The sequence below is a fragment of the Sorex fumeus genome, unplaced genomic scaffold (assembly GCF_029834395.1).
Source record: "Sorex fumeus unplaced genomic scaffold, SorFum_2.1 ptg000024l, whole genome shotgun sequence".
Taxonomy (NCBI): Eukaryota; Metazoa; Chordata; class Mammalia; order Eulipotyphla; family Soricidae; genus Sorex; species Sorex fumeus.
In genome coordinates, this window is record NW_026606081.1 from 21,730,488 (window position 1) to 21,746,389 (window position 15,902).

At 59.2% G+C, this 15,902-nt stretch overlaps 1 protein-coding gene across 1 annotated transcript; it reads right to left on the reverse strand.

Annotated features, from left to right (window-relative positions):
• Positions 1–939: 939 nt before the first annotated feature.
• SSR3 (signal sequence receptor subunit 3) lies at positions 940–4,722 on the reverse strand. The gene is made up of 5 exons (XM_056114197.1): positions 4,565–4,722; positions 3,972–4,098; positions 2,174–2,272; positions 1,440–1,571; positions 940–1,087 (listed from the first exon to the last, which is right to left on the reverse strand). Exons 1-5 carry the CDS (start codon positions 4,692–4,694, stop codon positions 1,021–1,023), a joined length of 555 nt encoding a protein of 184 aa, XP_055970172.1. The 5' UTR covers positions 4,695–4,722; the 3' UTR covers positions 940–1,020.
• Between the last annotated feature and the right edge of the window lie 11,180 nt (positions 4,723–15,902).

A 15,902-nucleotide genomic window follows, 5' to 3' on the forward strand; every position in this document is an offset into this window, starting at 1 on the left:
TCCTGTCGGGAGAACGTTTCCACGCGCCCTCCCAGGGGGAGGCAGGAATGGCGTCGACTCAACAGCATCCAGGCCGGAGGGGCACGGCCCTGTGGCCCAGAGCTGCAGTTCCAGGCCCTGGGCAGGGGGTGGGAGTGATCGGAGGTGGCAGGACCCTGTGCCCGGGCTCCAGGTCTCAGCTTGGGGGGTCCGGGATAAGGCCAGGATGCAGTGGGACCACCAACGGGTCCCTGCACTCCCCCTAAAAATCTGAGTGCCCCCCCCCCCCAGATCCTCCAGCTCCGGGGCCAGCCCTAAGGAAAGCCATAGGGCAGCTCTCCCAGCGGGGCCCGTGGGGGGGGGCCAGACGCATCCCCCCCCCCCCCAGATGGCACCAGCTCTCCGGAGCCTCGGAGCCCACCCTCAGCCCCGCTTCCTTGTCGGCGCAGATGACAGATGCTGCTGTCCCAGGGCCTCAGCTCAGCTCAGGGCCAGGAGGGGCCTGTGGTGGCAGCTGTGCCCACCCTGAAACCAAGGGTTGCCCAGACGCCAGAAGGCCCACAGCAGCAAAGGCACAGGCCAAGCCTGCTTCTAGGCACTGCCCGGCCAGCTCCAGCAGGCGCTTGCATGGACGACCCTCTCCCGGCAGCCTCCATGACGCAGCTGGCTTCAACCTGCAGACAGCAGGCCCAGCTGGGCAGCCAGGCCGCAGGTTGGGGGTGCGGGTGGGGGGCAGACTGCTGGACGCCCCCACAGACAACTCCCACAGCCGGGCACCATTTCCAGGACCCCATGACGTTCCCAGTTGCCCAGACCAGGAACCCAACCATGTCCCTGCCCCGTGCGTGCTGGCTACTGTCCAGGTGCCCACGGGGGAGGATGCGCTGTGACCGGGCAGGACGTGGCTCCATGCTAGGCCCAACCCTTCCCACCGGCTCCGCGGACAAAGAGGGCCACATGTTTGGGGGTTCCAACACCTTCTATTATCTCCCAACCAGAAAGATGGGCGTCCCTGCCCCCTCGGCCCCCCGAGCTGCATGGCTACTTGGAGCCCGTGGACAGGAGGGCGATGAGGCCCGAGGCCGTGCTGATGGACAGGATGTAGTTGCTACAGGAACTCGGGTCAAGGAAAAGGCGGCCAGGCCTGCGACTCACCCCACACAGAAGGGCGCATGGGCTGCTACCCCCCCCCCCTCAGCGAGCACGAGGACCACCGGGCAGGGGGCAGAATATGCCCCCCACCGCCTCTCTTCCCGGTGTGCTCCCAGCAGCGGGGCCAGATGAGCACTGGCCAGGAGGGCCCACTGGGCAAAGACTCTCCCGAGGCCCTGGGGCACCCCTGGACGCAGGGTCGATCACCCGAGACTCAGGTCAGTGCGCCTGGCCTACCGGGCACGAAGATGAGCAGGAACTGCACCTCTGTGCCCGGGGAAGATGCAGAACAGAGCTGCGAAGGATACACGGTGGGGTTGAAGTTCTTCAGGACGAAGAAGGAAGCCACGAGCAGCAGCACCAGGAAGAGGGTGTTGTTGTAGAAGATGGAGAAGGTGGTGGCCTCGTAGTCTGCCACCTCGTTCTTCTTCCACAGGATCCTGCGGACACAGGCCCACATGTGACCCCAGCCCAGGGGACGTGGCGTCTCTGCCACCAGTGCAGCCCGCCCAAGAACATTCCAGCAGGTTCCACACCCTGCCACTCTCACCCCCATCCAAGTCGGGTTCCAGGCTCCCTTCAGCGACCTCAGCCTGGCAGCCTCGGGGCCCCCGCCCCGCCCAGGAGCCCCCTCGCCCCTCGGCGACGCACGCAGCACCAGCACAGACCCAGGGGTGGGTCTGTGGCAGGTCTAGACCCTGGCCAAGGACCAAGAACCAGGGGATCTCACGAGAGCTGTGCCCCCTCGCCCACCAGAGACGCTGCCCCCGCTGACCAGAGCTTCACCCTGGCTCCCCCGAGGCCGGTGTGTGGCGGACACAGGCCTGCACTCATTGTCTTGGGGGTCCTGGAGGGCTCGGTACCGAGGCCGTGTCCTCAGTCTCGGTGCCTCTGGCTGCCATCCCGCAAGCCCAGGGCAGCCCAGACACCCAGCACCCAGCAGGCCTGGCCCCTCACCCACAGCAGCCTGGTCCGGGCAGGCCCAGCTCAGGCAAGGCAGGGCAGGGCAGGCCAAAAGGGGGCAGAGCGGAGCGGGCCTCACCTCTCGTCCTTCTCCTTCCGAGACATCTTCCTGTTATCGGCTTCCGAGAGCTTGCGTGTCACTTCTCGGGAAACCGCATCCTCGCGCTTCTGCGCCACTCTGGGGACAAGCGGGACGGTCAGCGTGGGCGCTGACTCCCCGAGCCAGCACAGCCCCCCGATACGCCGCCCCGCGTTTCGGGGAGACAAGCGGGTCAGGAGTCCTGCGGCTGTGGGGGAGAGTTGTGAGGGCAGCTGTAACCACAGCAGGATCTTTGTGTTCTGTCTGGGAGCCACACCCGGCAGTGCTCAGAGGCTACTCCTGGCTCTGTGCTCAGGAGCAAGCCCTCAGCAACGCCCTGGGAGCCCATGTGCTGCCAGAATCTGAACCCGGGTCGGTGGGATCTGGGCAAGGACATCAGCCCTGGACTCGGTCTCCAGGGGAAACTGTGTAAACTGGAAGCACCAGCCACTGCCTAAAACGAGGAAGAGTTGACAGCTGCGCCTGCCAGTCTGAGAAAGAATCGAATCGACGCTGATGGAACACAGAAGCCCCCAGAGATGATATCCCTTAACACAGGGAAATTGACCAGCCGTCGGCAGACCAGGGGTCCCAACACACAAGTTCACTCTGACGGGCCTACGGGAACCGCTCGCCCCCCGCAGCACACAGCCCAGTCCCGCAGGCTGTCCAGCCTGAGCCCAGTCTCCTGCTCACCCCGTGGGAAGGCTGCGTCTCGGAGAACGAGCACTCCTCCCACACCCTCGAGCCGACTACCCCCACTGTCCCAGTTCCCACAGCCCTGGCCCCCGGGTCCCCCCTCAGGACCCGGAGCACTCACCTGCCGAGGTCACTCACATGCACTGACAGGGCGGATGGGGCCCAAGAGGCTTCTCATGCAGAAGCGCGGAAGTCTGGGTCCCATCCCCACCACCCCGTAGTCCCCTGAGCATCCCGGGGGGGAGTGACCCCCCCCCCCCCCGATCCAGGCATGCGTCAAAAACCCATGCACCAAAGACTCAAGGCAGAAGCATCTACTGACTTGACAACAGCAAGGGCCTTCAGCACCTGCACACGCTCTTGGGAACGAGTAAGAACCACGAAAGCGCTGCTTAGTGTGAAAGCAGGGGGCCGGAGTGACAGCAGAGGGGGTAGGGCGTTTGCCTTGCATGCGGCCGACCCGGGTTCGATTCCTCCACCCCTCTCGGAGAGCCCGGCAAGCTACCCAGAGTATCCCACCCACACGGCAAAGCCTGGCAAGCTCCACGTGGTGTATTCGAGATGCCAAAAACCGTAACAAGTCTCACAACGTAGATGTTACTGGTGCCTGCTCGAGCAAACCGATCAACAACGGGAGAACAGCAGGACAGTGCTACTGTGGAAGCAGCAGCGTCACATCCCACAAGGGTCTGAGGGTTAGGACTCTGAGTTGCACGGCAGAGCCCTGCCAGCTGTGACCCCGGAAACCCGCCAAACATGGTCCAGGGGTTCGAACATGGGCTCGGCACAGATGTGCTGGAGCATGGGAAGCATGAGATGCGCAGGACCCCCTGGCGGGACACCTGCCTGGCATACCCAGGACCCCAGGTCACAGCCCACCTGGGACCCGTCTCTTGAGAGGCCTTGTGGAGGGCACCACGAGGAGCGGAATGGGAGACAGAACGACAGAGAGGTGCGTCCTGTTCGGAGCCACTGCTGGAAGCAAGGCCAGGACCACCTGCATGCCTGGGGTCACAGGGGCGGCGGGAGAGCCAGGGGGCCGGGCACAGGGCGGGCTGGGGGCCCCCCCCAGGCTGGAGGGCGCGTGTCTGGGACTCACTTGTGCTTGAGCACGAACTTGACGTTCTTGTAGGCGAAGGCCACCAGGTAGGTGCTGACGAGGGTCATGACGCTGTAGAGGATGGCCGACTGCAGGAGGTCCATGTGCCAGATGCGCCAGTACAGCCCTGCGGGGGCGCGGTCAGGCTCACGGGTGGGACAGGGACCCTCGCCCCGACCCCGCCCGGAACCCTGACCCCGACCCTGGACCCCGATCCTGACCCCCGGCCCCGACCCCGATCGCGACCCGGGCCCCCGACCCCGCCCCGGAACCCCGCCCCCGCCCCCGCCCCTGGACCCAGATCCCGACCCCCGGCCCCGACCCCGATCGCGACCCGGAACCCCGACCCGGGCCCCCGACCCGGAACCCCGACCCTGGACCCCGATCCCGACCGCCGCCCCGACCCCGACCCGGAACCCCGATCCCGACCCCCGGCCCCGACCCCGATCGCGACCCGGAACCCCGACCCGGAACCCCGACCCCGGACCCCGACCCCGGCCCCCGGCCCCGACCCCGATCGCGAGCCGGGCCCCCGACCCCGGTTCCGACCCCCGGCCCCTGCCCGCCACCGCCCGCGCCCGCCCCGCGCTCACAGATGGGGATGGCCGACACGATGAAGGCGTTCCCGAAGAAGAGCGCCGAGGACTTGGCCGACAGGTTGCGGCTGAAGTCCTGGAGGAGCAGGTCCTCCTCCGACTGCTGCCGGGGGCTTCGGGGCGCCATGGCTGCCTCGAGCTCGGGGCCGCGGCCGACGGCGTCACGGCCGCGCGCGCCCGCGCCCCGGATTGGCCGGCCCGCGGCGGCTGCGCGCGGCTCCGCGCGGGATTGGCCGGCGCCCCGCACTTCCGGGCCCCGACCCGCCCCCGACACGTCGGCTTCCGGCAGGGACGGGGGCCGCGGGGCCCCGGGGCGGACGTGGCGGGCGTGGCGGGCGTGCCCGGGGGTCCCGCTCCTCCCCTCGCGTGGGGTCTCCGCGGGCACGGGCGGGTGGGACGCGTGTCCACGCACTGGCGCTGGCGGGCGCGACGGCGCCCCCTCGGCACTCGCTCTCCTGCCCGCAATTTAGCACTGGCCGCCTGGGTGCTTTTCGGGGGCGCCCGGAGGTGCTCGGGGGTCGCCCCCGGCTCCGCACCCGGGAGTTGCGCCTGGAGGCTCCAGGGCCGTGCGGGACGACGCCGCGGCGAGCCAGCCCAGCTCCAGCTTACCGCGCTTTTCCTTTCTCTCTATTTTTTCTTTACTTTTGGGGTCCCACCCGGAGATGCTCAGGGGCCCCTCCTGGCTCTGCACTCAGGCATTCCCCCGGTGTTGCTCGGGGACCCTGTGGGATGCCGGGGATCGAACCCGGGCCGGCCTCGTGCGGGGCTGGCGCCCTCCCCGCCCTGCCAATCGCCCGGCCCCGCCCCTGTTTTAACGGTCGCGACTAATGAATCTCAAGGCGCTCTTTGGGTCCTTGTTACCCGTCATGCGTGATGCCTGTGCGGGCCGAACCGGCCACCTCTGAAGTTCCGAAAACGGATCGCACCTCGGAACGCCGCCCGTTTCTTGCAGATCAACACATGAATTACTGCGGGCGCCCGAGGAACGGAGTTCCGCGGATAGGCTGCCTGTCCTGCTGCCTGCCCTGTGCGCCGCTGACCTGGGCTTGGTCCCCCAGCACCCAAAAGAGTGATCCGAGAGCAGTCAGGAGTAAGCCTTGAGCACTGCTGGGTGTGATCCCACGCCCAAATCATCTTGAGAGTAAATAATAATAATTCCAGCCCCCTCACTTAGCAAATGCTTCTTTCACCTACATTGAAAGTTTCATTTAAATGATTACAGATAATGGTTAGCTTAGAAGAGTGACTTTAGAGAAAACACCCTCGGCCTTCACCTGCTGCTCCAAAGGTCCCAGATCCTTCTCCTAGTTGAAATCAACGTTCCCAGCCAGCATTTGTGCATTATTATTATTTTTTTCTTTTTGGGTCACACCCAGCGATACTCAGGAGTTACTCCTGGCTCATGCACTCAGAAATTGCTCCTGGCGGTGCTCGGGGAACCATATGGGATGCTGGGAATCGAACCTTTGTCGGCCATGTTGGCTGCATGCAAGGCAAACGCCCTACCCGCTGTGCTATTGCTCCAGCCCCTGTGCATTATGTTTTTAACCAGTTTCCTTCAAGTTACCACCCTGGGAGTTTTCCTAAAGTAGAAACCCTCCCTCTGCCAACAAGTATTCCCAAATGCCAGCAGTTTTCGCCAATTCCTTACAAAACAGAAAAGGAGGCTATCTAGGGAATTTTCTAGAAAGTCAAGAGAAGTAATTTTTAAATGTCTTCACTTACTCCTCTGTAAGTGCTCTTTTGTTATGTGGGAGAAACAGGGTTCCTCCGTTTGCTTTTGTCTCGGGTTTCGCCTCCCTGCAGAAGTGTGCCCTTTCTCACCCCTTTACTTGGCTAAGACATTCGATTTTAACATTGATTTCTTTCTCCCCTCCCTTTCTATGACCAATTCATCCGAGATTTGGGATCTGTCTTTCCTCCTGCTTTTGCTGTATGCATCAGGGCGAGAAGAAGAGATGAAATCACAGCTGGGCCTGGACCTCAGTGAGCGAGTGCCCAGCCTCTCAGCCCCCGAGTTCCATCCTAGGTGCCAGTCTTGAATATCGCAGACCCCCCGAGTTTCAGAGTTTCAGCCAGTACAAAAACAAAATCAGAAAATTCTAAAAAGGGTCTAAAGCATCGGGTTTTTTTTTCCTTTAGAGTTTGGGGGCTAAGAAATCAGTAAACAATAATGATGAAAGAATCGTAGGTGAGAGAAGCATTTACCCAACTCAAATAGGAAAGACAAAAGATAATACATAGGTAAAACTATTACAATTGAAGAGATGAAGGAAGCGGCAGGCCGAGAGGACCATGCAGTGTTCGCCGGGCATCCCGTTGGCCAAGTTCCCTGCCCAGCACGACACAGGGTCCCCCCAGTCCCACCAGGCATGATCCTTGACTGCAGATCTGGGAGTGAGCTGAGCACCACCGGGTGTGGCCCCTAAAACCGAAATAAATAAAAAGGGATTAGCTTAAAAATTTGCTATAGGGGCTAGAGAGATAATATATCCCAGAAAAGTGCTTGCCTCACACCTGCTGCCACAGTTTGAGCCTCAGCCTCTGACATGGTCCCCTGGACGCCGCCAGAAGTGATTCCTGAGTGCAAAGCTAGAACTGACCCCTGAGCATCACCAGCTGTGGCTCCAGCACACACACACACACACACACACACACACACACACACACGGAATTTACAGTTTTCCAAGAATAAAAACTGAAGAAAATGAATATAAACAGGAGAGAATCTAAGGTCAGAGGAATTTTGAATGTTTCAGATATAAGATCTAGCACTAGCACTATCCTCCCGTTGTTCATCGATTTTCTCGAAGGGGCCCAGTAACGTCTCCATTGAGACTTGTTGGTTCTGTGTTTGGCATATTGAATACGTCACAGGTAGCTTGCCAGGCTTTGCCGTGCGGGCGAGATACTCTTGGTAGCTTGCCGGGCTCTCCGAGAGGGGCAGAGAAATCGAACCCGGGTCGGCCAGGTCAGCCGCATGCAAGGCCCTACCTGATGTGCTGTGTAAATTAAGGAAACACATTGTTTAGGCCAGAGACAGATTTTGTTTATTCGTGGGCCACAGCTGATGATATTCAGGGCTTACTCCTGGCTCAGTGCTCACGGTTCACTCCTTGCCAGGCTGAGGGACCGTATGCAGTGCCAGGGATTGGATCCAGGTTGGCCATGTGCAAGAGAAGCAACTTACCTCCTCTGCTGTCTCTGGCCCAGAGGTGGGGTTTGGGGCGGGAGCGGTGAAGATCACCTGGCAGCCATACACACCAGCTCCCTGGCAGAGCGGTCAGCCCTAAGGGCAGCACCAGGGGCAGACATGACCACGGCTCGAGGCGCTCAGGGCCAGCAGAAGGGCAGTGCCACCACCCAGAAACAGAGGGAGCCGTGGGGTCCACCCAGAGCCTCTGCGGTAGTTGGCCTATTTCCAAGAGCTGGGCTCTGGGGAGAGAGCCCAGGGGCTACTTCCATACTAGTGGGTCTCACGTGACGTGGATGTGAACACGCCCAGGACTCTTCATTCTAACCTGGGGGGCGGGAGGGGAAAGGGGCTCAGAGCCCTGTGTGGGACACACATATTTCTGTAGAGGAAACTGAAACTGAGAGCTAAAGGCCTGGGGCCCGAGCTCAGGCCCGGGCACCCCCCTGGCCCCGTGGCACTGTGAGCCCCGTAACTAAAGTGTGTGGCACTGCAATCGAGTGTGAGACCTCTGCCATCACTCTAGCAAAGTCCGCCATGGGAAGGGGAGGGAGTGCATTTAAAAAAAAAACAGTATACCTTGTTAGATTGGGGGGAGGAGGCAGGGAGGGCGAGTTGCCTAGCCAATAAGGAAACCCACAGCAAAGTTTCTTTAAAACAAAAATCAGGGCTGGTGATAACACAGTGGGGAGGGCGTTTGCCTTGCTTATGACCAACCCGGGTTCGATTCCCCGCATGCTGTATGGTTTCCCGAGTACCGCCAGAAGTAATTCCTGAGTAACCCCTGAGTCAGGAGTAACCCCTGTGCATTGCTGGGTGTGACCCGAAAAGAAAAAAATATCACCCAGTACACCCCAGAGAAAGGTGAGAGAGTTCTGTTAGAAAGCTCATTTGATAGGATGCAGGGAGAGAGGGGGGCACCCCTCATGGTGCTCAGGGCTTACTCCCGGTTCTGTGCTCAGCGATAGCCCCTGGTAGGACTCGGGGGTCCATGTGTGGTTCCAGGATCAAAGTGGGGTCCACTGCTTGCAAGGCAAATACCTTGACCCCTGTACTCTCTCTGGGCCCACCAAGCTCGTTTGAAATGTAAATCTCATGATGTAAATACCTTTTTAAATCAGCAATAAAATACACATTTGTCCCCGATGTCAGGTGTTTCAAGTTTCCCCCAAGGGCGCTGGAGAGAAAGCGTGTGTGTGTGTGTGTGTGTGTGTGTGTGTGTGTGTGTGTGTGTGTTGGGCGCTTGCCTTGCGGCTGACGGTAGTTTTAAGCTGCCTTGGAAAAATCTTCTGGAGAAGACGGGAGCACTGGGTCCCCCTCCCGCCCTGCCCCCTCCCCGCCTCCCCGAGCCTATCCCGGTGCTTCTGCTCCCCACCGCAGGGCCCCAGGACCCTCCTTTCCTGGAGCCACTCACAGAACTCAAAATCTTATTCTTTTTCAATTTTATTCTATTTTGGGGTTTGGGGCCCACACCCAGCTCTGTGCTTGGGGTGGGGGAGGGACTCAGCCAGGAGGTTGGGGACAGGGCTCAGGGCCACCCCTGGCAGGATTGACCCTCGGGTTCCTGGCCCCACACCATCTCATTAGCATAACAAAGTCCTCCGCTTGTTCCTCGCAGAAAGGGAACAAAACTAAGGTCCCATTCTCTCGGTGATGGGAGGCGCCCTCGCCCTCCTCCACACCTCCTACCCCCACCCACCCCGCCGCCCCGAGAAGCGTGCCCCGCTTTAACTCAGCAGGCAGCCCCCTCACCCTCTGGCCCATAATTCCCGGGCACGGTGCCAGGGGAGGTTTCTCTCCCAAAGATAAGATCTGGAGAATTCTAAAGGAGCACTTTACTGCCAAATTGATTTTAAACCAAATGAGGCATTAAAACATTTGAGGGACAAGCATTTGTCTTTGAGCCGGTCTTACACTTTTCAAGATAAATCTTGCTTTCCTTTGTAGGAAAAAATCCTGATTATGACCCATATTAGTGGGAGGCTGCTTTGGAAGCAGGAAATGGTTTCTCTTGTGCCTGGGGGTACTCATGAATCCCTGCACTTCTTTAAGAAAACGATACGCATCTGCAGAAAATGTATTATTTTAATAACCGCTGAGAGAGGCTGTCATATTTTAACTCTCAAAACTCCCCCTGGAATCTTCTTGGGCCGAGACTTATCACACACGGATCTGCGTGAGGCCCTGCAGGGCGCGATACAAATCAAGACTTGCACCGGAAATCAATTTTCTTTATCCCACGGTTAACCTAAGTGCTATGGCAACAGAATAGAAGATTAAAGTAGGTCACTAGGAATTTTGACTGGAATAGCTCAGATGATACAAGAGCTTGGCTGTAATCGGTTGCTCATATTTAAGGAGACTTTATTTAAAAACCCCTTCGTGTCACATACCCCAACCAATATTATTGAACTGTCTCTAGATAAAAATCCTAAGACCAGTGCCAGAGCAGGGTGGACGGCTGCCTTGCACACAACTGACCCGGATTCGATCCCTGGCACCAGTCTGAACATCCCCAGGAGTGATTCCTGAGTGCGGGGCCAGGAGTAAGACGTGAGCATCACTGGATGTGGCCCCCAAACTAAACACAGAACAAAAACCACCCTCCCCCCCAGCAAATTGTGGAATGGTCTCTGGCCTGCCAGGGGCGCTCACTGCAGGGCGCTGCCAGCTAACCAACTGCGGTAACTCCGGGAGGGAGAGCCATTTGAGGTGGGTGAGAACATTTGGGGGGCGTAAGGGGATCAGGAAGGGAAAGGGCCTCTCCCTGGCCCCTGCCCTTGCCTTGGGAGCCCGGCAAGCCTGGCAGTCTCCATCTGGGAAACAGCAAGCTAACTAGGCACAGTCCTGGGCAGCACCTTCTGCCTCCATCTTCTTTGTCCCTGGGGCAGATGCATCCTGTCTTGCTAACTCTTAGCCCGTTTTTGGGGGGTTGGGGGGGTGGTGCTCAGGTGGATGCGCTACCTCTGGACCCTAAGCCACCCACTCTGCGCAGGGGACGCAGGGGACAGCAGGAGCGTCTCCCTCCAGCTGCCGCCTCTGGGCTGAACTCAGCTCTGGGCAGGAGAGGTGGAGCGCGACCTTCCCTTCCAGCGCAGGGGTGAGAGTGAGCAGGGCCAGCACCCTAGCCTGTCCTTTGTGAGCCTGACCGGGCAGAGTTCTGGCTCTTGGGGCAGAAAGTGTGAAGCAAGCACAGAAGAGAGAGAAGCTGACCCATGGTTCCAGGACGCAACTGCTGCTTCTTCTTCTTCTTCTTCTTCTTCTTCTTCTTCTTCTTCTTCTTCTTCTTCTTCTTCTTCTTCTTCTTCTTCTTCTTCTTCTTCTTCTTCTTCTTTTTAATCTTTAATTGTTTTTCAGGCTGGAGTGATAGCACAGTGGTAGGGCGTTTGCCTTGCGCGCAGCCAGCCCGGCTGAGCCGTGTTCGATTCCTCCACCCCTCTCGGAGAGCCCGGCAAGCTACTGAGATTATCTTGCCCGTACAGCGAAGCCTGGTAAGCTACCCATGAGGTATTCAATATGCCAGACACAGTAACAAGTCTCAAAAAATGGACACATTACTGGGCCCATCAATGAGGGAGGACAGTGACAGTGACAATTGTTTTTCATTTTTTCAGTCTTAGTACACATCGGACATTTGGAAAACAGCAATGGCAACAATTATATGACACTCTTAATGCCTGGAAACAAAACTTGAACAAAGTGAAAAACAGCCTTTTGAGTCTCTCTGCTACCTGAATTTTTATGTATACAATTTTGTTCTTTTAAAAGGTAAATATAGTAAAATGTTATAAATTAGAATTTGACTATAGTCTGGACATTTATTATTGCAGTTTTTTTAAAAAAATTTTTATTAGTGAAACACTTTGAGGTACAGTTGTAGACTTACAAATTTTTGTGCTTGGGTTTCGATTATACAATAATCAAGTACCCTTCCCTCCACCAGTGCCCACTTTCTACCTCCACTGATCCCTGCTTCTGCCCTGACTCTCGCTCCTTCCCACCCCTCTGGCCCCAGATGACTCCAGGAGATCCGGCTGCCTCCAGAGCTGCCCTGGGGGTGCAGGGCTCTCTGCATGCATTTATCTGAATAGCTCATTTTCTAATCACAGAATAATTGAATGTCCATTTATAACAGTAGAAAATGGAATCTATAAATCACCATGATCTCATTGCTCAGATGGAACCATGGTTAATATTCTGATGTCTCCTCCTGGTGTTTCTCTATGGCCAGCTATCACATACTTAAAGTAATTGAGGTCATAAATTACAGACATGTTCCCGTGTCATTAAAAATACTTTTCGAACAGTTGGGAGAGCTTGTGAAGTATGAAAGGCTGCAGGACCGCCCGGGCCCTGCTTGGGATGGGCAGGAAAGAACTGTCTTGTTCCTGATAGAGTCCTTCAGGAGCAGGGGCTAAGAGAGCCTGTGTCCCCCAACATGGTCTCCGGGTCAGGGCACGTGTGTGTGTGTGTGTGCGTGTGTGTGTGTGTGTGTGTGTGTGTGCTTCCCCCAGGACCTGGGGAGAACCCTTCAGACAGTCACCAGCAGCTGTAATCGGGTGCCCCATCCATCTCTGGGTCACAAGTTAAAACAACACTCAGATGAAAATGGATAGGGGCAAGAAAGGCCCGACTCCGTGTGGACTTCATGTGTATCTTTTGATTTTGCTATTTTAGTTGGAAGCCACACCCCACTGTTCTCAGCCTCGCTACCAGTTCTGTACTCAGGGGCCACTCCTGGAGGGCTCCGGGGGCCAAACTCAGGTCAGCTGCATGCAAGGGGCAGCCTTGGCCTCTGTCCTGACTCTCTGGGCCTCGGTTGACTTTTTTTGAGGGGTTTCGGGTAGTGACCTTGACAGCCATTTCCCTTCCTTTTAGGGCCTGATTTGGTTGCCCCCCCTGGTCTCTCTGTGCCTTAACCAAGAACTGGCTCGTGTGCTGGAGGACTCCGCGGGCATGAGCTGCCCAGGCCTCTAATCAGAGACAGCAGCACCCTTGGGGGGTCTTCCGGGCCCCACTGGCCCCCTCTGCGGGGGGCCAGTGGGCTTCATCCCTTCCTACTTCTGTTGGTTTAATCTTTCGTGGTGCTGGGGTTGCAACGGGGCCTTAGCCACACCCCCCAGCCTGTAGCTCATTTCAGAGAATTCTGCTCCTTGAACCGCTCAGACTCCAGCTGAGCAGGACAGCGCTTGCCCGTCTCTGCTCCCCATTGGGGGAGCCCCGTGGGCACCTCACCCCCAGGAGCTGGAGCAGACACAGACTTGTCCCACCAGGGAGCCACAAACACTGAGTCAGGGTGATTGGAGGGCTGGGACTGGAGGGGGGGGCAGAGGTCCAAGCACGTGCCTTGCACACCGATGACCAGGGTCAGATCCCCAGAACCACCAGGAGTGACCCCTGGGCACAGAGCCAGGAGTAAGTCCTGAGCAATGCTGGATGTTCCCCCAACACCCTCCCCCCACAAACAAAAACAAAAGCAAAAGCAATACCAGAAAATACCATTCTCCTAAAAGCAACTCTGGCGTCCTTTAGAGCCTAGTTGGCCATTCCCGGTGGAAGGGGCGTGGGCTGGGGGGTGCACAGTGGGCCAGGACAGCCCGAGGCTCTGCCCGGGGCTGGCGAGGAGCCCTGGCAGCCCCCGACAGGGACCGTGGGGGAGCATTTCCCTGCGTGCAGCACGGGCAGATCCCGGAGGAGACATCGAGAACCAGCGAACACAGGGAGAGGGACGCAGGGGGCTTGGCCATGGCCCCAGCTCCGATCAGCTCCGACCGGGGCTGCCCGCCAGGCGCCTCAGCGCTGGCCCAGACGCCCAGACCCTCCTTCCAAGAAAAGCCCTTCCCCACACAGGAGACAGAGGCCAGGCCGAAGAGGCGCAACCGGGTCAGTCTGGGAATGTGGCCTCTTCCTCTCGGGGAGGTCACCGTGCCCCGGCCACTGGGAACAGCCCGCTCTGCCCATCCGTCCTGCGGTCACCTGCCTGCGGATGGGGCCAAGCATGCGGGTCCCCGTGGACCCTCGGGCTCGGCCTCTTGCAGTGGGAGAGTGCGGCCCGGGCATGGTGCCAGCCGGCCGCTGCTGCCCTCCCAGGTGCTCCGGCCTGGAGCCAAGCCACGGCAGTGCCCGTGGGGACGCCACAGTCATTGTCCACAGGGGTGCTGGGCCGTGGAGGACATTTTGACCTCTTGGTGGGTGAGTGCCAGGCCAGCTCCGACTCCGGCCAAGGCCTGGGCTCCCAAGCTGAGTCGGTGGGAGGGGTGCCTGGCCGGCTTCCTTCCCCAGTGTCCCCTGCTTTCCCCTGCTTGTGTCTGGCCTGGGCCTGTCCCGGGGACAGCTCCGACAGGGTGCTAAGAAGGACTGTCTTTCTCTTGTATTTGGGTCACACCCAGTGATGCTCAGGACTGAGGACTCACTCCTGGTGGCTCAGGGACTCCATGGGGTGCTGGGGAGTCAGCCTGGGCCAGGCAAATGTCCTCCCTGCTGTATTTTGTCTTTTTTGGGGAGGGGGGCATGCTGACATGCTCAGGGCTGACTCCTGGCTCTGTGCTCGGGGCTCACTCCTGGAGGGCTCAGAGTCCCCTTGCAGTCCCGGGGGTCAAACCCGGGCCGCCTGCAAGGCCGGCACATTTGCCCCTGGACTGTCGCTGGGCGTGGATTTGATTCTTTCCCACAGACACCCCGCCCGGCTACCCCCGCCTCTGTGCTGTCCCCCAGCCCTGCTGGGCCGAAGGAAATGCTCATCAGTGGCGTGTCAGGGGGCAGGAGAAGTGTGAATGTAGCTAGTCCTGGCAACTGAGTGAGGCTCCGGGCCGAGATCAGGGCCGGGCTCGGGCAGGCTGGGCAACATGGGCAGGTCGTATCCCAGCACCGCCTGGTCACCCCAAAAGCTGCCGGGCGAGAGGCCTGAGTGTGGGGCACCGGGAGGCCTGTGGCCATGTGTGGGCTGGGAGGGGCAGGAAGGCGGGAGTGGGCCTTCACACCCTCACAAGGCAGCCTTACGAGGCATGAGGCCCCCAGTCCTAAAGGGGTTTGGTGGCAATTGGGTGGGTGCCAGGAGCCCCAGGGGCTGCCAGGGCTTTGCTGCCGCTGTTGCTGGGGGGCTTATGGAGTGTTGGATATCCCCAGCTCTGTGTTCGGGGCCCTGGAGGTGCTGGGGCTTGAATGCGAATCAGCCTCAGGTCAGCCAAGTACCTCCCTGCTCCTCTCACCTGCCCATACCCAGGTCTCTTTCTCTTGTTTCTTACAAAACGACCTGCTGTAAATAGCCACAGCAGGACCAGGGACACCAGGGGACAGGCCTTGCTTCTTAAGCCCCACACAGTTGTGTAGAGTGAGGGGTGGAGGGCTAGTGTGGAAGGGAAGGCCTTGCACACGGCCATCCTTGGTTCAGCCTCCAGCACCCCCTACATGCCCCTGAGCACTGCTGGGAGTCATTCCTGTGGATAGAGCAGGAGTGAGCCCTGAGCACCACTAGGTGTCAGCCCTGAGCACAGAATCAGGAGTGATCCTGAGCACAGAGCCAGGAGTCAGCCCTGAGCACAGAATCAGGAGTGATCCTGAGCACAGAGCCAGGAGTCAGCCCTGAGCACAGAGCCAGGAGTGACCCTGAGCACAGAGCTGGGAGTCAGCCCTGAGCACAGAGCCAGGAGTCAGCCCTGAGCACAGAGCCAGGAGTGACCCTGAGCACAGAGCTGGGAGTCAGCCCTGAGCACAGAGCCAGGAGTCAGCCCCAAGCACAGAGCCAGGAGTAACCCTGAGCACAGAGCCAGGAGTGACCCTGAGCACAGAGTTGGGAGTCAGCCCTGAGCACAGAGCCAGGAGTCAGCCCCGAACACAGAGCCAGGAGTGACCCTGAGCACAGAGCCAGGAGTGACCCTGGGCACGGAGCTGGGAGTCAGCCCTGAGCACTGCCAGGTGTGGCCCGAAAGCTAAGGGGGATGGAACACGGATGTATTTGCTGACCAGCTTATTGCTGAGTCGGCTTTCGGTGCCTGAGGGTGGTGCAGAGCTTGTGCTTGTGGCAGGGGTCTGTGGCTCTTCCTCTGGCTGCCCGCCCTGCCTCGTCCCCTTTCCTCAGACAGACGTGGCCACGCCTCAGTCCCAGGACTCATGTGGGCACAGGGGTCAGAGCCGCCCCGCCCG

What these genes read in the sequence shown, in the direction of transcription:
- SSR3 (XM_056114197.1), bottom strand. Translation starts at nt 4,694, where the DNA reads ATGGCGCCCCGAAGCCCCCGGCAGCAGTCGGAGGAGGACCTGCTCCTC. An exon ending in AAGTTCGTGCTCAAGCACAA is followed by an intron (nt 2,273 to 3,971) that starts GTGAGTCCCAGA and finishes GCTTGTCCCCAG; the next exon opens with AGTGGCGCAGAAGCGCGAGG. An exon ending in AAGAACTTCAACCCCACCGT is followed by an intron (nt 1,088 to 1,439) that starts GTATCCTTCGCA and finishes GAGTTCCTGTAG; the next exon opens with CAACTACATCCTGTCCATCA.